The 23,362-nt window shown below is 38.5% G+C and overlaps 1 protein-coding gene across 4 annotated transcripts in view; it reads left to right on the plus strand.

Annotated features, from left to right (window-relative positions):
* The window catches only part of FBXW7 (F-box and WD repeat domain containing 7), a 154,012-nt gene extending 135,676 nt beyond the window's left edge, over nt 1-18,336 (plus strand). For all 4 annotated transcript variants that reach the window (XM_075198738.1, XM_075198746.1, XM_075198763.1 and 1 more), the window contains 8 exons: nt 3,858-3,992; nt 7,349-7,472; nt 7,592-7,728; nt 8,803-8,916; nt 12,335-12,516; nt 13,374-13,599; nt 15,251-15,461; nt 16,422-18,336. In XM_075198738.1, the coding sequence (XP_075054839.1) occupies nt 3,858-3,992; nt 7,349-7,472; nt 7,592-7,728; nt 8,803-8,916; nt 12,335-12,516; nt 13,374-13,599; nt 15,251-15,461; nt 16,422-16,690 (1,398 nt within the window). In that variant the 3' untranslated portion in view covers nt 16,691-18,336. The remainder of the gene's footprint in view (nt 1-3,857; nt 3,993-7,348; nt 7,473-7,591; nt 7,729-8,802; nt 8,917-12,334; nt 12,517-13,373; nt 13,600-15,250; nt 15,462-16,421) is intronic.
* The last annotated feature ends 5,026 nt before the right edge of the window (nt 18,337-23,362 follow it).

A 23,362-nucleotide genomic window follows, 5' to 3' on the forward strand; every position in this document is an offset into this window, starting at 1 on the left:
AATGTGTTGAGTGTAGTGGCTAAGTCTTCAGAGTGTTTGGGTATTGGAAATTTAGCAAAACTTTCCAGGAGTACAGGCATAGAATTAAGTTTAATTTTTTTTGTGTGCATATTTTCTTTGTTACAGTTCCCTGTTCAGAACCATATTGAGTAATAACCTCTTTATTAAATAATGATACATTGTAATTGCTAGTGGTTGCTGAAAACCTGTTGATATTGAATTTTTATTTTCTGTTGGTAACATGCCTAGCACCGCAAACCACAGGCTCTCCTAAATAACGCTCTACACATTAAACACCATCTATATTTTTGAAGTTCTGTACCTGTTCAAATCTGGATAAGCTCTAAAAGAACCTGTCTGCTCAGAGATCTTATTCCAGTGGTTTTCCCATCTGTCAGTAGTGTTTAGTTTTCATCTCCTACCTTTATATTTCACAAGCCACAAAGCTGCACCTAGACCAGCTCACCCTTTATTAGTGTTTATGTTCCCTTCCCTTTGTATCTGTGTTTGCATAACATATTAAACCACTTCAGAGCTCATATGCAGCAGACGTGGAACATTCTCTGTTATTAATCTTTCTGTGCAGGGAAGTCTGTTCATTTACCTAATGTTGTGCTCTTTAAACAAGTTTGTTCCTTCTGATACCGGGCAAAAAGATTGCCTATTTATTTCTATTTTTGTTCAACTGTCACTACTCTTCCATATATTTTCATCAATATTAGAAATTCATGGGCTTCTACTATCCTGTAGGGTTGGTGGTCATCTTTGAAAGGAGAGAGGATAGTAAAGCAATGGAAATAGAAAACCTTTTGCATGTAAAAACTAAAATTTTTATGTATGTTGGACTCTTCCTATGTTACTGGGGTTGCTCCATGTTGGCTGTTTTAGCAATAACTACTTTAAAAAAAAAAAAAAAGCCCTTTGAACACGTTGGCTGTCTTGACTGCGTTTGTAAATTTGCATACTTTTTTTCCTAGCCTATATTCAATTCATGACATACTAGTCCCCCAAGACAGAAAACTGTAGGAAAGATGAAGGAATTTAAACACAATGAACTTGCATTATTTTGAGTTTTTATTGAATCTGTATGGTGGCCAGGCAAGTGTTTATATTGTGGTTATAGTATTATACTTGCCGCCCTTTTCTGTGGGAGTGTTGTGTTTTTACTTATTACTCTAGTATTTTTTTCCCTATTGTGTATTTACTATTTGTGTTTGTATTACTACTTCCAAAGTGAGTGTACTTTTATGCTTATCCAGTGTGATATGGTCTTCTATATAGATGTGATTTACAGTGGCAATATGTCTGGGAGGTATCATGTGGTGGTTTCATTTCTTTGTCCTATTTATGATATTTAGTGGTTACAGATCCCATATGTGACATTTTATTAATGAATTTCATACAAATGACTATAATGTTCATGAGACCTGCTCATTCGGGGTTTACTGTTTGTGTCATATACAGACAGTTGTTTTAGATGTTACAACTGGGTGCAGACTTTATCCCTTTACACCAGGCAGCTTGTATATTGTGTTTATGGTTTGTATTCAGAAGTTTGTTATAATGTGACTTAGCCCTCTAAATGGATGATACATTGTAGTCTTGCCCAGAGGTGTGTTATACTCCCATGTTTATGCTGTATTACTGCTCTGTTTCTATATTTATCTTACTAATGGATGGGTAGTGATGTATTACATTACGCTCCTAATCATTCCATTTATTTTGCTCAATGTGTTACTGTTTATGGTTTAGCCCAGTGTTGGCTAACCTGTGACACTCCAGGTGTGGTTGAAACTACAAGTCCCAGCATACCTTTCCAGCAACAACCTGCTATATATTGGCAAAGCATGCTGGGACTTGTAGTTTCACAACATCTGGAGTGTCACAGGTTAACCAACACTGGTTTAGCCTATAGAATGCATGAGGTTGATTGTGTTAATCCATAGCCCCTGGTGTTCCAATGGAAAGGGTGAAATGTGCAGGTCAGGTAGACAGTTGTTATTTTTGAGTGACTTCTCTGGCAGGAGGAGGCATTTTATACATCCTGTTGATTGTGCACCAGCCTCTTAGTTCTTTCATAATAAAGCTTCAAATGGTTTTCATTACATAAGCTGATCTTCTTATAAAACCAATAAAAGGCTTCCAAGAAGCTCCTGTTTATCTTTCTCTTTATTGTTTTTGCTCTATGAAGAAATGCTTCTGGGACCCCGTGACAATAAAATGGCCTCTGGGACAATCTGTCATCTTCCAATGTTTATTAGTAGGTGTATTTCTAAATGCCACAGTTTGACTAATAAAAAAGGCAGAAAATATTAAGCTATAATTTGCACGCTTAATTCTGCTTGGATAAAAATAGTTTGGTTTGTCTTTTGCAATTTCTGATTGTAACAAGGACACTAGTCCTATTTGATTTCTGAGAGCTATACTATTACTATACATCATATTGAATATTGGACGTAAAGTGTAATTTCTTCCCCACCCTCATCCCATCATACAAATCAAGCCCACATTAAGGATAAAAGCGTACTGTACATTTACTCCACAAACTATTGGATGTAATCTGTTGTGTATAGCAAGGGTTTGTGTTTTACTTGTGCCTTGTATAGTATGACTATATAATAGTGTGGCTTTGGTGCATGATGTCAGTAGTATTTTTCAGTGGTTTGTTTACTCCTATACTTTGCACCAGCCATCATACAAAATCTTCTTTTAATGTAAAGTCTTTTTACTATTACTCAGTAGCTGAAGTGTGATTTCATAAGGAATTTGTAATTAAACCGTAATACACTTCAGGATCTTTAAATTTAAATCAATTTGTATGGTGCACAAAATGTTACTTTTTCTGAAGTGACAAATTACTTTTACTGTGTTGGGAGGTCCTTGGTATTTTCAAATGGTATTAACCTACTGCTCTTCTTTAAAAATAAATCACATTACTTTGATCAATGACCAAATTACCATGAATCTACAAGGTAATTTGTTTTTTTTATAATGGTAATTCTATGCTATCCATGAGGGTGACTAAAGTTTGATCAGAGATAAAGTGTATAAATCAACAGGTTATGTTCCATCACACTGCAGACACTATTTATTACCACATAGTTTCCAAACCATTTCTTCATCAGATAGGGATCCAATATTTAAAAACCCCAATATTTGAAAAACAAAAACCTCTTCCTGATAGTTATATTGTATAGTCATGACTCTTATAACGAAGCAAATTATTAGAAGCCTTGTTGTAGGATTTACATTGATTAGAAGTATCATATAGTTGGCTGAAATAAGGATAGGCAGTATAGGCTAAGCTGACTGTGAATACTGGCATTTATGGATCAGCAATGTTTGACCAGTCAGTTTACCTAGTTTTAGCTGGAGATTGGTTTTCCCTTTTTTAGGTTTGTTTTGTATTTTTTTCAGTACTAACAATGCCTGATAATCAAAGTAAAACCAAAAGGAAATCAGCATTAAGGAGTAATTCCATTCCTGGTGATATGCCGCTTAGTGCCTCTGGAACGGCTGTGATACCACTCCGTGGCATGTACTTTGACTGATTTCCTCACCCCCCTCCACCCCATGAATGTGAGCAGGAAAATTAGTCGTGTTCATGTACCGTAGTACCCGGAAATGAGCACATGGTATCTTTGTATAAACATATCTGTATCTCTTCAAGGTCACACAACATTTATTTTCTTGTTTTATTATATCAATATGTTTTATTAACCTTAATCCTGGACAGTCTGGAGCCTATGAGCTTTTATGTAACTTTTGAGCACCATGTATGTTGGCAGTATAGCTGTACAATGATTGGAGATGACAGTGTATTCCTGTTCTAATGTATTCCTTTTTTCCCTTCACAGAGCTGGAGTGGACCAGAAAAGCTGCTGGCTCTAGATGAACTTATTGACAGTTGTGAGCCCACTCAAGTAAAGCATATGATGCAAGTTATTGAGCCCCAGTTTCAACGTGACTTTATTTCATTACTGCCTAAAGAGGTGAGATTTCTCATCCGTTAGAGGGCATCGCTGCATGTTTAAACCCCCTTATCTTCCACCTATTACTTTCAATACACTAGTTGTGACGATTGACAAAGTCACTTGTGCTGTTGTTTAGCCGTTCAAGAGCGATGGGAGCCAAACCTTTTTCATGACTTTGTACTGTTATTAATAAATTAATATTCCCTTATAGGCGACAGTGATTTCACAATTGCGGCATGTCCTGAGTGACCTTTTTGGTACATGTGTAGTTGAGTGTGCATGTCCATTGATGCAATTAATGTTACTGTTGTTTAGGCTTCTGTGTTTTGTTTACTAGATATTCAGCTGCATATTATCCAGCATTGCTGCAATGTGGAGCTGTGATTCATTCTACAGCCTCTCCCCACACACAGCACATTGATCCACACTGCATTGCAGGCTTCTTATACAGCAGCAGCAGACTTATGGACTTCTTTTCGCACAAGGCATATTAGTCTCCCAATATTGTATTCATTAGAGTTTGCAGGACACTACAGTTGTATTAAAATATCTTTTCTTCATTTCATCCCACATCTTAGTATGATGATGGATAACATAAAATATAAAAGCCAGCACTCTTCTATTTTTTTTAATTTTTTTTTAAGCATTACATATCCTCAAAGAGAATTATTAATGGACTGAGCAGGTTTTTGATCTTGCTTCCTAATGCTGTGCTGTTTACGGAAGTAGTCATGATTAAAGTACAGTTAGCACCCAGATGACAGTCATATTATCCCTTGTTATTGTGTTATAAGGCTGATACTGAAATCCTATTAGAAGCCATGCAGGAACACTGAACCTCAAAATTGGCATGTTAGCCTGTCATGCCACTGCAGCATTACCTTCCAGACCGCTGCAGCTCCTTCACTCGTGGTTAGGACAGTGTCCTGGTGGCATATTATAGGTCAAAAAGCTGAGACTGATTTCACAGGCCCTGTCCCTGTGTCTGATCCAACAATACACATTGTCAGTCACTTTTTGCTTGTTTGTTTGGAGAAGCACTTCCCGTCTAACATGGCAACTTGCTGAAAGAATCGTGGACACAACTCCAGGGGGGGTATTCAGTTGTTGCTTTTAACGCGCTAAAACAAAAAAAACGAGCGCTCTAAAAATATTAGCGTTAATACGGTAATATGCGCGTAAATACCGTTAATACGGTAGTTTACTGAATTTCATGCTGCGAGATGAAATTTAGCGAGTAATTACCGTATTAACGCTAATATTTTTAGAGCGCTCGTTTTTTTGTTTTTTTTTAGCGCGTTAACGTCAACAATTGAATACCCCCCCAGATATTTCATGTATATTGCTCAGCTCAGTAATACACATGCATTCATATATACTTTTCCCTTCCCTTTTAAGTGACTTTTTAGGTCATTTTACACTCTTTACAACTATGTAAATATTTTTTAAGATATGATCATCTAAACAACAAAGAAGAAAATGATCTCCATGTTGCCTTTTTGCCTGCTCTGAGCAACAGGATTGCAATGCTCAGCAAGTGACTGCCCAATGTGAAAGCAAATGAGCCAGAGTTGCATTCTCAGTTTGCAAAACATCATATCCCAATTTTGTTTCACTATACCAAATATACTTCTGCACCCCAGGAACACATGTGACCTATTCCTTCCCTTCATGACATTGGATATATGAGGCAGGGATGCTGCACACCATCTGATTTCTTATCATGTATATATAACTACTTTGTATAGTGATGACTAATACATCTTTGAACTCCTCTTTTGTAACTTTAGCTACATAGAACTGCACCTGCATGACATGTACACTTACTGGTTCACAGGATCATTTGCCTAACTATATATATATATATATATATATATATATATATATATATATATATATATATATATATATATATATATATATATATTCTTCTCCAAGTACTTAAAATATTTCAGTAGCTGCTACACATTACCGGTTTCCTACATAAATACTAAAACCTTCAGATAGAACCACGATTCATGGCAAAATCATGGTTCTTTTCCATGTGTGCGCTCACTGTGAACATAGTAATGAGAGGGGAGGTTTAATTTAATCCTTTGGAAGATCTTGTCTTTAGAGAAATACACTTAAAATAAGTCATTTCCTCCCTGATTTGATGTGTCTCATTTACCAGAGCCAGCTGTTGTTCCCAATCTGGCACCGCACCATACAGCAATATAGATAGTGGTGTGTGTACAACTTGGAGATGTTTAAACAATCAAGTCAAAAACAGAGAGGAACAATGCGAAGGACAGACCTGTAATGGGCAAGATCACATTTGGCTTTTGATTTGTGCAGGCTTTTATCAGATATAGGTGGGATGGGGAATGATGGATGATTTTAATATATGTGGACATCTATTTCAAGTAAATCTGCAATGTAGAAGGATTCTAGAAGTGTATTTCAGATTAATTTCAAAGTATGTTTCTCCTATTAATGAGACTTCATTTTAATGTGAGATTATAAAGCAACATAAATGAGTGAATAGATGATGAAAGAGGATGAACACTGAGCGCCTGAATTGCAGGTGCATCAGTCACAGAAACCACAACATTATTTAAACGGTCATCAAAACTGCATCTGCTGAACAAATTAAAAACATTCCAAAATGATATCTCCCGATAGAATTGTCACCATCTCACACAATAGTATTCCATACTTGTAGGGCTGTACACCAAAAAAGATTGAGGCTGCCTAAAGGGCAGGCAACTCATTATTGTTTAGTGTATTCAAATTACATAGATTAGTTTAAGGGGGTAACCCAGTGGTTCCCAAACTGTGTGCCTAGGCTCCCTGGGGTGCCTTGGAGATCTCACAGGGGTGCCAGGGCCAGTGGTAAGCAAGGCGGGGGACTACTAGGTAATTTTGGCTTAGGGGTGCCTTGAAATAATTTTGGAGACCCTAAGGGTGCCTTGAACTGAAAAAGTTTGTAATCCACTGGGGTAACCTATTCCTCCTAGTTATTGTTTACCTCTCGTCATGTCACCTTCAGCAGCTTTAGCAATTCGCCACCGGTTCCTTCTCTCTGCTATTCAAACAGATTTATAAAGGTCATCCATAGGACTGGACTGCTGTAAAAATAGGTTTATGAAGTGCAGATGCTACTAGATTCTGCAAACTTCACCATTTGAGATTTATATGGTTAGTTTTGTATTTGCTCATTTTTTCTTTGTAGTAAATGGAAGACCCTTGCCGTGGAGTTAAGGAACAAAATAAGCATGTTATCAAAACTTGGGTAACCAAACTGGTGAACTGCATTAAGTTGTTTTCTTAGATGTCTCTTCAGTTGTTTTGATTTTAATGCAATTACCAAAATATCCTCATCTGTTTTCCAGTTGGCGTTGTACGTTCTCTCGTTTCTTGAACCCAAGGACCTCCTCCAAGCAGCACAGACTTGTCGGTACTGGCGCATCCTGGCTGAAGACAACCTTTTGTGGCGAGAAAAATGCAAAGAAGATGGTGAGAATGTTATTCCTGTCCGATAATTGTCTTTTATAATTGGATTTTCAAACAATTTCTTGATTTGTGAATCATAATTCTGGCTTCTTTATGGAATGTTCCTATGTATCTGCATTTAGGTATTGATGAACCTTTGCATATAAAGAGAAGGAAAGTGTTAAAACCAGGCTTCATGCACAGTCCATGGAAAAGTGCATATATTAGACAGCACAGAATTGATACAAACTGGCGACGAGGTGAACTAAAATCCCCAAAGGTAATGTGACCCGTTGTTTTCTGTGTTTTTCTTAAAATTAAATATGGTGCTCAGATAGTAAGGTATGAATACTAGGATGTAATACAACATCGCTATTTCATTTTTTTAGACCTCTGCTTGTGTTTTAGTTTTTCACTCCTATTTTATTCACGTTTTAAAAACTTCCAATCAGTAGTATATGTACACATAAGCTTCTTCTAATACAACCCATACTTCTCTCTATTACATATTATATTATAATATATATACAGAGACAGCAGGTATGGAGAAGGTAATTAGTTGAAGGAATGGTTGGCCAGGCATCTGGCCATTGTTCATTGTCCCAGTGTTGTGCTGGCATGTATTACGTTTCAGACATAGCTGATATATAGAACACTTGTGGCCACCGTAGAGTGACTATAAATATACAAGCTAACAAATGGCTACAGTCACTGTCTAATTCTAGGCCAAAACTGCCTCACAAGCAAATTGGTAGAATTAAGGTGAACCTGAGCAAGTCTATAGGATGTGATAGAATTAAACAAACTGTACGTTATCCCATACCTTAGGCTTTATAGCTGCTGGTCTACAGTATAAGCAGTTTGGTGCTCATTGTATGGCACCATCTGCAGCAGTCTTGCTAGTCCGATAAAACATCTCCCACAGCTCTCTTTGGAGTCCTGTGCCTTTTATTGTACATTAGAGATACATGGCTCAGTTCTCCGATATCAAGTATCCCTCGATTTTTCCAGTGTCCTTTTTAAAGAATCTTAAACAATTATAAAAATCCAATCTCAAATCTTCTATACATCCTTTATTTTGGTCCTGATTGTTATAAAAAATAAATAAATTTTGCAACATGTCAGTGGCAGGACAGTGGAAAGACGGCGACAACTTGGGTGCTCTATAGAAATTAAGGGCAACACCATGTGCAATGAAAATATTAATATGTGGATAATAAGTGTATGTTCTGGTAGTTAATGTTGAATTTAGATACTAAAGTAGCGTTTGTTTTTCAGTCCCTATTTTAGAAAGAATTGTTGAAAGACTCCTACAACAACCACATTCTTAAATAGCTTTATTTTCTTAAAATAGGTGCTAAAAGGTCACGATGATCATGTGATAACATGCCTCCAGTTTTGTGGTAACCGAATAGTTAGTGGTTCTGATGACAACACTTTAAAAGTATGGTCAGCAGTTACTGGCAAGGTACGTTTCTTCATCTTTATTATACTGTCTTTATACTAAACTGCTGCTGTGTTTTTGTTAACTCGCTGATATGTTTTATAGGTTCAGAAAAAAAATTGTGGGTGAAGTGGGGGAACTTGTTATGTGTAATGCACTGACATATAGGCCTTTCTATGTTTATGACTGATTTGGAAATCCGTCTTTTAATGATGTGTGTTTATGGCCTTCTTGAAAGCAGTGATGCAAAATTGATTTCACTAGATGCCCTAGCTTAATTAAGTCTTGTCATGTGATGCCTCAAACCTGACATCCAATATTAAGAGCCTCCAGCAATCAAACTGTATTCCATATAATTTTCCTACTGTTTTGAAGCCGTAGCTAAGACGACCCTTCTGGTTTATTGGGGGAGGAAATCGTCTGCCATTTGCGCCCATTAGTGTTGTAGTTGTGGCTGACAGGGGTAACAGGTCTATTTTGCTTTTAACTTGTATGCTCTTAAACAGGGTTTATGCCTGAACACTGTGAAGGATTTGGTTATTGAGTGTGTTTGAATATTGGAGGGGGGCACTTAGCGATTTGGAATTCTAGACATTTCCAGGCAGTACTCCAATAAATTGTGTGTATAATATGGTAACTTGGGGCACTAAGTAGAATATGAGTGGGCAGTTTTAAACGTACTATGTATCATTAAAGGATGTAATTAGAATCTCTTGCAAAAAGGTAATAATTGCCAGCCCTTTATGTGGATAAGGGCATTGTTCTGTGTTCTAATTTAATATTATATGCAGATTGTGTACTTTATTTGTTTTTTACTTTACAAATAACCGAATACGCTGCTAGAAAAGCATGCTCCAGAAAGCTTCTCTTCTAACTTTTGAAAGCCTGAAGCTCTGAAAGCATAGTGAAGAGGTTTGGGTGGCCTGTAGTAAGTGCCTTGAGGAGATAAATCTGCGCGGCCACTCCCTGCCTGTCCACATTCTTCAGCACAGACTTTTCCCATAAGAGAGAACACATATTGTGAATGTTTTCATTGGAGGAAAGTTCAAGCTGTTCATGCTATTTGAGATTGGAGTCATTATTGATCCTCTAAAGACAATATAAAAAAAGCTTAATTTCTTAAATCGAATTAAACAATACTTGTGTGTGTTAATAACACCCTGAGTCTTTAATCTAAGTAAACTGACCTTCCCTTTGGCAAGTGCCACATTTAATAGATACAATTTAAGGTAAACCCAAGAGTGTTTTAGGATTTGAAGGCTGGTCAGGCATGGTAGGGAATGGGGATTCCATGGGGACGTTGTGGCCTGTGGTTATCAGGTGTGCAGCAGTGAGAGGTAATTATCAAAGATGAGAGGAGGCCAGAAGTTGGTCCAGCTGGCATAAAGCTCAGTTGAATAGAATAAACAACTGTATTCACTTCATCTGCAAACTATAAGACTATAGAGCCATGTTCAATACAATATAACTATTAATAAAGAATACTGAATGCAGTTCCAGTGCTTTATGTGCTTGTATAGAAGATGTGTTAAGCCAGTATAAATTGAATGACTGTACCACACAGTAAATGATAAATCGAGGTGGATAATGCAGAATTCAGGAGCCAGGGAACACGTGCGTCCATCGTCACCCATAGATGCAAAACTGGCACCTCCTAAACTAATAGGCTATTTATACACCTATACATTGTAGCATGAACTGGCCCCAATGGCTTTTTTACCATTGGTACTAGCTTAGAGTTTGTGTGGGTTATACTGCATCTCCTATCTGTTGAACACACTGATATGTTCTGTTTACATCATTTCTGTGCTTTTTCTGGTTCATTAGTGTTGGGTCAATATTTTGTCCATCTTATCAAATATGTTATGCTTAGTGCGATTCCCTGCAAAGTCTGTTATGCACATGAAAACTGCTTTCCCTGCATGGATCACATGTCTGATACTGTTCAGTTTCTGACACTATCTCTGTTACCCAGATTTTGTGGTCCTTTACGGGGGACCCTACAACAAATATATCAGTCACTATTATAATTAAGCCTTTACTTTACTGAGTAAATATAGATATCCAGGAACGGGGTTGCCACAGTTTAAGTCATTTCAATGTGGAATCTCTGTATGGTTCAGTCTGAAAAATAAATATCTAAGGAATAAAAATGCATGCCTTGTGGAACGCACTTAGCTATGAATTACATGACCATAATAGAACTATGAATCATTCTACAAATATCTGTCCACACCCAGTCAGATATATCTATTGATGCTCTAGATCACTGTGAAGTAATTAAACTGCACTGATTCTCATAGCACAATATATCTTTGTCAGCCATCCATTATACCTTCAGTTATAAATAAGTCTGTTTTATAGTATGTTGGTGGGCAACAGGTTGGAAGACACAGCTGTAATGTGTGAGTGGGCAGGTTTGACTGGAGATCAGTGCCCACTCATGCGCCGAGTTGGTATTTAATACAGAATGCTTTTAATAATAACATGCAAGCAATACTTTGACATGATAAGCCAGCCCTCTCAATTTGAATACCAAAATAAACATTTGAAAGCCCTTTTTTATTCAAGTGGTGTAAAATACGCAGACTTGGTGTTGTAGGGTGTTGTTTGTTTTTTTTTGTTTGTTTGTTTTTTTAAAATAGATTTGCTGTGGTTTTTCCATGCAGCTGTTTTTGTTACTCTGCAGTTTCTGTAGTTCATGTAGCATATGGAGATAGTCACATTCCTCTTTTTTCATGTTACCTTTTATTCTGGACGAACTAAAGTCTAGTGCTCCACCAATTACACCTTTGGTCTCAATATCACCACCCTCGTTTTACCCTCAGGTGGTGTATTGTGTGCTCTTTAGCAGATTTTCAGTAAAGAGTATGTCAACTTTTAAATGTCGCACTCTATAGCCTCTGAATCAAGTGTATACAAATATCAAAGCCAGTACAGTATTTCCTAGTACCAAAGTGCTCTATATAACTATGGCATTCTAGTGTGGAATTATTTATGAATATAAACTATTTAAAACAAAATAACCCTAAAAATAAAGAATTTATTTACATTAGTGTAGTATCACAGTGTTAAGATTTGTTTGTAACATTCAGCCCCAGAGGCAGGATTGCAATCTGTTTAGATGCCTTTAAAACATGTTTTGTTGGTGGTCAATAGTCTGTCAGTCATTTTTACCTAGTTTGTGTAAGTTATAACTCAAACTTTTGTAGTCCTATTGTATTGCTTTAGCAAAAATGGTTATGTTTATGCTGTATGGTTACAACTTGTGTCCAGGTTTTAGCTACTTGCCATTATTCAGATTTTTTTTTTTCCTGTCATTTGTGATTGATTTTTTTTTTTACATTTTACCAATTTATTTTAAGATTAACAGTGGCCTTATATGTTCTGCTTCTTGTCTTCAGTTTAACTTTCAAGAAACTAAACTGTGTTGTCTTTGCAGTGTCTGCGAACGCTGGTTGGACATACGGGTGGAGTCTGGTCATCTCAGATGAGAGATAACATCATTATCAGTGGTTCTACGGATAGGACATTAAAAGTATGGAATGCAGAGACTGGGGAATGCATACACACTCTTTATGGACATACCTCCACAGTGCGCTGCATGCATCTACATGAAAAAAGGTCAGTCTTTTGGAGAAATGTATAATAATAATAAAAAAAAATAAAATCAATAAATACTTCTGTTTTATTTTCTGGCCAAATCTAGTCCCTGTTGACCCTTACTTACTTTTGTGGTGTAGTCATGCTATATATACAGAAGTCTGAACTAGTGTTCTGTGTGCAATAGATTTAAGCACTTGTTTAAGTCTAATATTTACAATTTTGGAGGAAATTGTTTACTTTTGAATTAACAGTTTTATACTTTCTTAATCAAGTTAAATTTAGTTTGCTTTGATGAAATCAGTTCTCATGCAGGGGGCAGAGTGACATATGGTCTCTACAGGGGCGGATCTAGACAACTGCTTTACCCGGGGCGATTTTAGGGGGGAGGGAGGCGATTTAGGCCCCGCCCCTTTCTGATTTCTAAGGCTGCCGGCGGCTGCACACTATATGCAGGTCTGCTCGGCAGTGACAGTGTGCTGCCCCGCTGCTCTGATTGTGTTTAAAACACAATCAGAGCAGCCGGGCAGCACACTGTCACTGCTGAACGGACCTGCACAGTGTGCAGCTGTCGGCAGCAAGCCCCTGCTAGGGGGGGTGATCGCCCCCCTCCCACCCCCCGGGATCCGCCACTGGGTCTCTGTATACTGCTGGCTCAGGGTACAAATTACCTTTGTAGCTATATATATTCTGATTTAATCCGTGTAACATCAACATTTTCCCCATTCTTTTCCACATATTGCTACCTGTTTTTATTATCCTGATCAATTTTGTTAATATAGAATGCATATGTTAGCAGTAAGACATGATTCTATGTTGCTGATATTTCTTTTACATTTCATTTCTTTATATTAAATTTTCTTGATCCTCTTCTATAGGGTGGTTAGCGGATCTCGAGATGCTACCCTTCGAGTTTGGGACATTGAAACAGGCCAGTGCTTACACGTTCTTATGGGACACGTAGCGGCTGTCCGCTGTGTTCAGTACGATGGACGGAGAGTGGTTAGCGGGGCATACGATTTCATGGTGAAAGTCTGGAACCCAGAGACTGAAACCTGTTTACACACACTGCAAGGCCACACAAACAGAGTCTATTCCTTACAGGTAAGATCAGCCCTATGTAAAATCTTTTTCTTTCCTTGCTCTCAATTTCATAAAAATAAGAAGACACAGCCGATCTAAATTATCTGTCTTCTAGTCCTACAAATCATAGTTTCGGTGAAAACTTGTTTGGGGAAGATATCTCTTTTTAACTATAAATGTTTGAAGATAAAATGCCATTATTTGTATTTACTTTGTTCATAGCTCATTACTATGTGCATTTACTGTCTGGTTCCTTGCTCTCCATCCTGTCTGCAGACATGCCCTCTGGTTATAAGGAACGTCTGTGTTCATGGCCTGATTGGCTGTGCCTTTGTAGGTCACTAATTATCTGCATATTTCATTACTGTAAAATGGGTGCTTCTAACCTAATTAACATTGTGTTCTGCAAAAAAAACCAGGTCAGCATCAACCTTCTCCGTCACAGTTCATGTAATTTTGAATTATGGGTTTGTAAACAAGGATGCGAGGGGTGGTGTCTTCAGACGCTTTTCACTCCACATTTACAGAGCAGAGTATTCTCGCCCCAAACTAAATCCTTCATTGCTATGACTATGGAGAGGTTGTCACACAAACGGTTTTTGAAACACTGGCAGCACAGTTTGGGACAGGTGTCCAACGTGCATAATATAATTGGTGTTCACCAATTGAAAAACATTATATTTGAGCAGACCCTGCCGTAAAGATCTTTTTAAGTGCTCAGCATAGACTGTGAGAATTAAAAGCGCTACACTTTTCGTATGTCATTACAACAAATTGGTCAGTTTCTAATCCCGGAGAGTGCAAGCGTTCAGATCATCTGTATGACGCCACCCTATTTGGTAAGATTACATCAAGGACGCCAGCCCAGGCATCCCTCTGATATGCTGGGTGAATAAACATGTCCTGTTAAGTTAAAAGAACAAGTGTGTGTGTAGAAGATACAATGTCTAGGTGTGGGCTGCACACAGCACGCTCATGATTACAAGCTGGTTATGTGGGTTGGATAGAGAGGAGCCTGCATGCCTTTAATGGGAGTTTATTATCACATGGTACGGCTCCAGCAGAATGAAAGGATGTCTCTGTCATATCAAATTTGCAGTATGTCATTGTATTTCTCTCTAAAATATTGATGGTTTCCCTCATAGGAAAAGGCATTTTACAATTTGAAGAAAAGCTTAGCTTGAAATATGTTCTTTGTGTAGCCACTATAGTGTACTAAAGCATTACCTGCTTAAATCCATACTCCAGTGTATAGCTGGAAGTGTACTGCACGTCATTCCACAAGTCTCCCATCAGCTCACTGATTGTTTCTAGAGACAACCAGGAGATTGATTGTCCCCAATTAGCTCCCTATGAACATATTTCAATATATTTCCTTAAGCTGTTATGATTGCGGTGTCTGAGTAACCAAGGTTTCACACTTTTGTTATTGGATGTTGTTTAACTGGCTTGTCGCTTCATAGGGACAGATTCAGTTTGGTGTGAAGGGATGCAATATGTCTACAGAAATTTCCGCTTATTTTCTCTCGCGTCCCAAAGAGACGCGAGGGAGAATGAGCGGAAATTTCCATATTATAATAGCTGGCAAGGTGCGTAGCCGGACATGAATCTGCCTCATTGAATTCTTCGTTAAGAATTAGTAACTTAAACAGATGACTTTTTTTCATGGCAGTTTGATGGCATCCATGTTGTCAGTGGATCTTTGGATACCTCAATCAGAGTCTGGGATGTGGAGACTGGGAATTGTATTCACACTCTTACTGGGCACCAGTCGTTAACCAGTGGGATGGAACTAAAGGACAACATTCTGGTATCTGGAAATGCAGATTCTACTGTTAAAATATGGGACATAAAGACAGGACAGTGTTTACAAACATTGCAAGGTAGGTTCAGTCTTTATTAATATTTAAACTATATTCATTCAATAATCCTGGCTAGACATGACATTATCTATAATCTTAATTCGCGTAGGTTAATCGGCAGCTATATTTCATTTTCTACAAAACTTATACAGATCACAATGCAGCATTTTATATATATCAGTAAAAACGCATATTAAGTGGCACTTCTCTTGTATCTAAAGAGCACAATGCAATAAAGGTTAATATATTAAATTTATGAAATAGCAATTTTTTTTTGAAGATGTCAAATCTGTTCATGCTCTAGAAAACGCAGTGATAAGTCTCTGCTATGAAACTAGTGTTTTCAATGTTTCAAATTTAGATTTATATACCAGATGCCTTGAATAAAATCATTGAAAGTACTGTAAAAATAGTTCATTTCAGTTAGAATGCAAAATGTTTGCTGGAAAATAAAAGCCACCATTGTCTTTTTTCCTTTCAGAGTCTATTCTTAGTAAAGGAAGTACTCACCATTCCGCTTACTTGATTTATTTGACTAGACAGCTTATGCTGCCTCCCAGTCCAATTAAGTCAGTCGGACTGCTAAGGTGCAAAGAACCCCTGGATAAATACAGGGATTAACTGCTGATATTCAGGTTCCTGAATGCATTTTTTTGTGGTCTGCTATTCACATTTATCTTTAAAATAATTTTATGGCAGGGGAAGATGCATGAGATTCATCAAACATTTATAGCCGTTCAATTGTGGAATGTAAAACCTGTTGCTTACATATTTAATAGAACCTTATCTGTATAAATTATATGCAGTGATGACTCAGGATTATAATTATGATAATTATCTACATTTTTGCTATTTCCCTGCCCAGACCTATGAACATTTCTAAGTACCTGAGATAGACTACAAATGTTATTCAGATGTAGATGTGTTAACTTATTTTAGGTTTCATGAAAAGTAACACTTATTCTCATGTTTTCTCCTTAGGTCCCAACAAACATCAAAGTGCTGTGACTTGTTTACAGTTCAACAAGAATTTTGTAATTACCAGCTCAGATGATGGGACTGTAAAACTGTGGGACTTGAAAACGGGTGAATTTATTAGAAACCTGGTCACATTGGAAAGTGGTGGAAGTGGAGGTGTGGTGTGGCGAATTCGAGCTTCCAACACAAAGCTTGTGTGTGCCGTTGGTAGCAGAAATGGGACTGAGGAGACAAAGCTGCTGGTGCTGGACTTTGATGTGGACATGAAGTGAAGGCTGGGGAAATTAATTTGTCCAAATTTCTAGACTGACTAACTCCCCCTTTATCTGCCTCCTTCTTACCCAGTCGTTCCATCCAAAAATATCCATTGGCCTCGGTGAAACAGGATCTAAGCTTGGGGCAACATAATGCATAGACCTACATATGGTGAATGAGAAGACATCTTGTCACAAAAGGACTTCCCGTTTTGACGTGTGCTACCTTTTTCTTTTGCAAAAAAAAAAAAGGACTCTCAAAAAAAAAACAAACAAAAAAAAAAAAAAACCAGGTGCAATTATTTCTAAATGTCTCCAATTTGTCACTGGACAGTACCAGGATTCTTCATGAGATTTGGTGGACTGTCCTCAAAGCTAGACCCTGATAAAAACTTCATAAATTGCTGGTTGACTTTAAAAGAGAGCAGTTGCAACAAAGTCATTTTCTGGTTTTGAAAATGCTAAAAAATTAACTGTGAATTGTTTTTTGTACAGTTTTATCATTTTATTTTTTTGCTGACTATTGCCAATGTCAATCAATCACAGTATTAGTCTCTGTTTCTCTATTTACTGTTGCTTCCATCTACACTTTTCATTGCATATGTTGCTCTGGGGTGGCAAGCTTGTCTTTACGTTCTCAGATGGATATAAATCTTGATGCTGGTGCTAGCAGTAGGTCTTTATAATTGGGATTGTTGTCCCACAGCTGTACTGTATTGCCAGTGGCCAAACATATTTATGCTGCTAAATGAAAGGAGAGAAAAAAAAAAAGCAAATTTTTTTTTTTATTATTATTTTACTGCTGTGACGTTTTAGTCCCAGACTGAATTCCAAATTTCTTCTAGTTTGGATACAGAAAAATACTTTTTGCCACTGAAATTTGAATCCACTGTGCCTCTAAGAGGCCGTAAGTGGGACAGTTTCAGACGTTAAGAGTGAAGTTTGCTTGCAAAGAAAAAAAATTAAATAAGATTTGAGAGTGTGCAAAGCTTATTTTCTTGTTTTTGAGCAAAATGTAAACACATTCCATAGAACAAAGCTGTCATAGCCTGTTCTGTTGGGAACTTTCTTTTTGTTGTGAGGCTGTGGTGAATGTAATGAATTTGCATAACACAACTGACAAAAATGTTTAAAAAAAAAAAAAAAAAATGAAAGTAAAGTTACTGGTCAGGCTCAATAAATGACAGTATTTGGGTGGAAAACAACTGTTACAGTTAAAAGGGGCAAATTGACAAATGAAGCAGAATGCAAAAGAGGTTGTTTTTATTTTTTTTGCGGTGCAAGCTTCACGTGCAAATAAACAAAACCATACAATTGTCAAATAATTTGCCTCATTTTCCAAGAGTCACAACTCAAGCTGAACTGTGAAAAGTGGTTTAACACTGTATCCTATGCGATCTTTTGGATTCTTTTTTTTTTTTTTTTTCTTTTTTTTTTTTTTCTTAGACTTACTTTTTTTTATTTTTCCTCCTCATCCTATATTTTTGTTTTATTATTTATAGTCTGGTTTTAAAACAATCAGATTTCATTTTGTTCATTTTACAGTTATGTAACAACCTGATGTGATGGAGGAAAACAATGTTTAAAGGGATTGTGTCTATGGTTTGATTCACTTAGAAATTTTATTTTCTTATAACTTAAGTGCAATAAAATGTGTTTTTTTTCATGTTACGGATTTTTATTTGTGCTTTTTTAAAATTTTCAGTGGTGCCTAGACACTGTTTGGTTAGGATCATGTCCTAGATTGAGTTTAAAGGACATTTGGTGTTTACACATTATAAGGAGCGTGCCCTGTAAGGTAATAGAACTTTTTGCATGTTTTTCTTGTACTCAAGAAACAAATCCTGCCCACATGATGAAATGCATTGAAGGCAAAACATCTCAGTGTATAAAGATTTTCCATAGAAAGCAACTTGATACTGCACATTTATTTTATATAAAAGGATTTCCAATAGGTGGCCTTGTAACGGGTTCTAAACAGTGTGATTTTTCTAGAGTATCTGAGAATATATACCTTCATATGTCACATATAACATATATCAAAACATGGTGGCCTGTGAGTTCTTAGTTACAAATTGTAACATATTTTGATAATTAAACATTAGTGTTCTAGTGTGAACCATTGTTTAATACAGGTAGATACAAGATTCTCATACTTACGGGGACTTACATTGTCCTAATTCAGGACTAACCAACGCTAATGTCCGTGATTTTTACGACATTACCCAAACCTTTATAAAATGTGTTATACAGCCAGTCCCATCAAATACATGGATACATCAATGGTATACAATGGTATGGCTCTGCTCAGTCTAACACACCACTTGGTCACAAACAAATTTGCCCCCAATGCAGCGGTTGGGGTACGTTAAAACATCACTGTGAACCCCGACAACGTTTTAAACGACAGGGGAATCACGATGGCTCTAATTCCTACAGTACTGAAATGACTACTTACCAGATGTGAGACCTGCAGTTTTTCCGGACTTTGAAATCGCCGTCCAGTGTGGAATCCGAATGAACTAAACACCTACACTATGAAATGACGTCTATTACTATGGACTGACTGAAAATGCTGGCTTTAAAGTGGCAATACCCGGACCCCACGCCTGGATAATGTAATACAGGTGTGGGGTCCGGGTATTGGCGCTTTAATGAGAAGAGACAGGTACCAGAGGAGAGGGATAGGTTAAAGAGGTGGCTAATGTGGGAGCAGGCAACAGGTGAGCAGGTATAGAGGACAGGTGGAGGGGGAAAAGGAGGACACTGACTTTATCCACAGAGACGGGAAAGGACAAGGTGGTTAGGCTAAAGGTAGAGGAAGGGGTGAGAGTGTGGAGAGGAGTCTGAAAGGAGAAGAGGTCACAGTGAAATGACTCTATTTTGGAGGTAAAGTGGGTGGCAAAGTGAGGGGAGATGTGAAGGCGGTGAAAAGGTGACTGGTTGGAGGATTGGGAGGAAATTAGAGATTTTGAAGGTGGACTGTTTAGAAAGAGAGTGCAGAACTGAGAATAAATTTGTTGGCATGGGAGTGTGATTTATTTCAGAGGTGCTCAGTAATGCGCAAACATTTTTGTTTTGGAATTATGGATCAGAATAGAATGCCAAGGTTACATGAGGTGGGGTTAGAGGTAGGGAAGGGGGTTGTTGAAGGCAGACCCACAGAGGTGGAACAAGACCAGAAGAAACATAGCAGCTAAGCAGAGAATTTTTGAAGGAATTGGGAGACCTGACCTGTGATAGGCTGCCAATGTGGATGGAGTGAACTTCAAAGGAGAGAGGGAGGATTCAGCCACAGTTTCCTGTAAAGTGCATCATGGGGCTAGTGGGAAACCTACACCACCACCTCGCTGGACCCCAGGTATGGGAGAAGGAAAGGCCTCCAAATGAGAGAGCAGCAGGAGAGGTGGTGGTGTTTGAGAATAGCCAAGTTTCGGTGATAGCATGGAGTTTGAGATGTTTCGTTCATTGATGGTGGCCAGTTTATTACAGACTGATCTGGCATTCCAGAGAACGCAGGAGAGGAGGGGGGGGGATATGAGAGATGTTTGAGGTTGAAGGGGTTGCTGTTTCACAAGGGTGTGCTGAGTTTTGAGCGAGGGGATTGATAAGGGGAAGGAATGGGAATAGGGAGGGAGGTTGGTACCAGTATGTTGTACAGTGATGGAGGTACCTTGGTAAGGGAAAAGAGTAGGCCTGATAAGGGGTAGTATGGTAAACCATGTTGTAATGAAATGATTAATCATCAAAGGACAGAGGGACCTTAAAATAAGAGGTGAGTTTGGGTGAAGGTCATGGGTTAAGGGCAGGTTAGAGGAGGGGGTGTGAAGTAGGATCTATTGTTGCAAAATGCATGAGAAAGGGAGGTGGGAGAGAGCAGGGATGAGATTGGAGGGGTTGGAAGAATGGGTTGCTTAGTAGTGGGGGTGGGGGGAGTGGAGGTTATAGTGTAGAACAGAACCAGGAGTTGTGGATAATGTCACCAGCAGCCATGATAGATTGAGGTGGAGACAAGGATACTCTGGCATGGGGGCAGAGGCATGAGATTGGTGGGAGTAGCTTAGGTAGAGATGAGGTCGAGGATGTAGAAGCGCTTATTATCAAGGAGGTGCTATCAAAATCCCCAAGATCTGGGGGCTACTTGGCCCCTGGCTTTTTAATAACACTTACCAAGCCTCCACTTCAAAATTTCCACCTCGACCATTGTGTGCATGTGTGTGTGTATGTATATATAGTGGTTGAAGTGGAAATTTTAGAAGTAGTGGAATGGAATATGTAAGTGGCTAGAGTTTGATAGTTTTACATTGAAGACAGTAGGAAAATGCATCCAGAACAGCCTGAATGCTTCGTGGCAGGCTGCACATTCATGCTGGAAAATCTCCAGTTCCACCACATCCCAATGGTGCCCTACTGGATTGAAATCTATCGAATCTATCGATTGTAGAGGCCATTCTAGTACACTGAACTCATTGTCATATTTGTGAAACTTGAGATTGAGATAACGTGTGCTTTGTGAAATGGCACATTATACTGCTGAATGTAGCCATTATAGGATGGGTAAACTGGACCATAAAGGAATGGACATGGTCAGCAACAATTCTCAGGTAGGCTGTGGCATTTCAACAATGCTCAGTTGGTATTAAGGGGCCTAATCTGAGCCAAGAAACCATTTCCCACACTATTACTCAACCACCAGCCTGTACCGTTGACACAGCAGGAAGGATCCATGGATTCATGTTGTTTACCCCAATTCTGACCCTAATATATGCATGTTGCAGCAGAAATTGAGATTAGTCACACCAGGCAATGTTTTTGTTTTTTTCAATCTTCATCTGTCCAGTTTTGATGAGCCTGTGCCCACTGTAGCTTTAGTTTCCTGTTCTTAGCTGACAGTAATGGAACCTGGTGTGGTCTTCTGCTGCTGTAGCTCATCCACTTCAAGGTTCTGCACTGCATTCAGTGATGCTCTTCAGCATACCATTGTTGTAACACATGGCTATTTGAATTTACTGTGGCCTTCCTGTCAGTTTGAACCTGTCTGGCCATTCTCCTCTGACCCCTCACATTAACAAGGTGTTTTCACCCCACAAAACAGCCACTCCCTGGATGTTTTTTTGTTTTGCTCACAATCATCTATAAACAGAGACTGTTGTGCGTGAAAATCTCAGGAAATTAGTTTCTAAAATATTCAAACCTTTCTTCCCCATTCTGTTGTTTGGTCTGAACGACAACTCTACCTCTTGACCATGTTTGCATGCTTTTATGCATCGAGTTGTTGCCACATGATTGGCTGATTAGATATTTGAATTAATGAGCAGGTGTACCTTATAAAGTGGCCACTGAATGTATTTGTGTGTAGATTAATAATGAAACATTTTATATCCATTTAATATGGTATTCACAATGAATCTATGACATGGTATTCTACAGATATGCTATTTTCTTTACAATTATATATTATGATGCATGTTATATTACATATTGGATCTTAGTTGAATAGGATTTTATCTGTACAAATCATTGCCATGACCTTCATCATCATCACCATTTATTTATATAGCGCCACTGATTCCGCAGCCCTGTACAGAGAACTCATTCACATCGGTGAATGAGTGACCTTACACACTAAATTCCACATTGCTGTTGGTGATATGGTTTAACACTAGCTCAGAAATATCCTTTTAATATTGTATAATTGTGATTCTGTATTTAAATTGAACAATTTAGATTATTTTGTTTGTAGCAAAGGCTAGTCCCTTCCACTGCACCATTTAGTACAAGGCTTCTGAGTGTAAAGAATCATCTGCTGGCTACGACAACCAGTGCGGCATAAATTCATAGAACTGGTAGAAGAGGTCTTCACCTTTAGCAGACGCCTTTCCCGTAGAGGCTGGTTATGCTCACAGGTACTCAGATGCCCCCAGGTCTTAAACTCAGAGTAGTATAAGTTTATACTCACACGGCTGCGCACAAGTACAGGAGGTAACACACGGAACAGAGGCAAGCCAGCGATCTGCAGACTGGACAGAGCACCGGAGGAGATGTCAGGTACCAGCAGGGTCAGGGTCACAGACAACTGTTCAGAATCTGGGGACAGGCAATAGGTCATACACAGGTAATCAATCCAAAGGTTCAACACCAAACAATAGCTCAGAAGCAGGCAGCAGTACTGGAAACAGGACGCTATAACCGGCAGGGAGGCTAAGCCCTCCCTGTTTTAAGTACAGGTATCTACCAATCAAGGCATGCCCTAGAAAGCACCCCCAGGTAGCCACTAGTTAATCCCCAGGCTACTGATAGGTCAGAGGGCTCTGATGCGTGCACCCGGCTGTTTCATATTGCTGGGGCGTGATGGCAATTAGTTTCGGCGTTCGGCTTTTGTCATGGCAACGGTCGGCCGAATAGCGGAAGTGACGTCCCGGTCGTCATGGAGACGGCCGGGACGCCAGAGGGAGCTGGAAGTGAGTCGCAGCTGTGCTCGCGGCCGCCGCGGCTCCTAACAGCTAGCATGGGGATAAGGCTACACTGCTCTTTGCTAACAGAGGACCAAGTAGACATGCTTTCACAACCTCAGTATGCCCCATTGAACATTAACATTATTTCTGATTTTTCTACAATTTCTGCAGCTATCTCTTTTAAGAATATAAAGTTAATTTAGTTTTAGCATTGTAGAATATTTGTAATATTTCA

Source organism: Mixophyes fleayi, chromosome 1, assembly GCF_038048845.1.
Source record: "Mixophyes fleayi isolate aMixFle1 chromosome 1, aMixFle1.hap1, whole genome shotgun sequence".
Classification (NCBI taxonomy): domain Eukaryota; kingdom Metazoa; phylum Chordata; class Amphibia; order Anura; family Limnodynastidae; genus Mixophyes; species Mixophyes fleayi.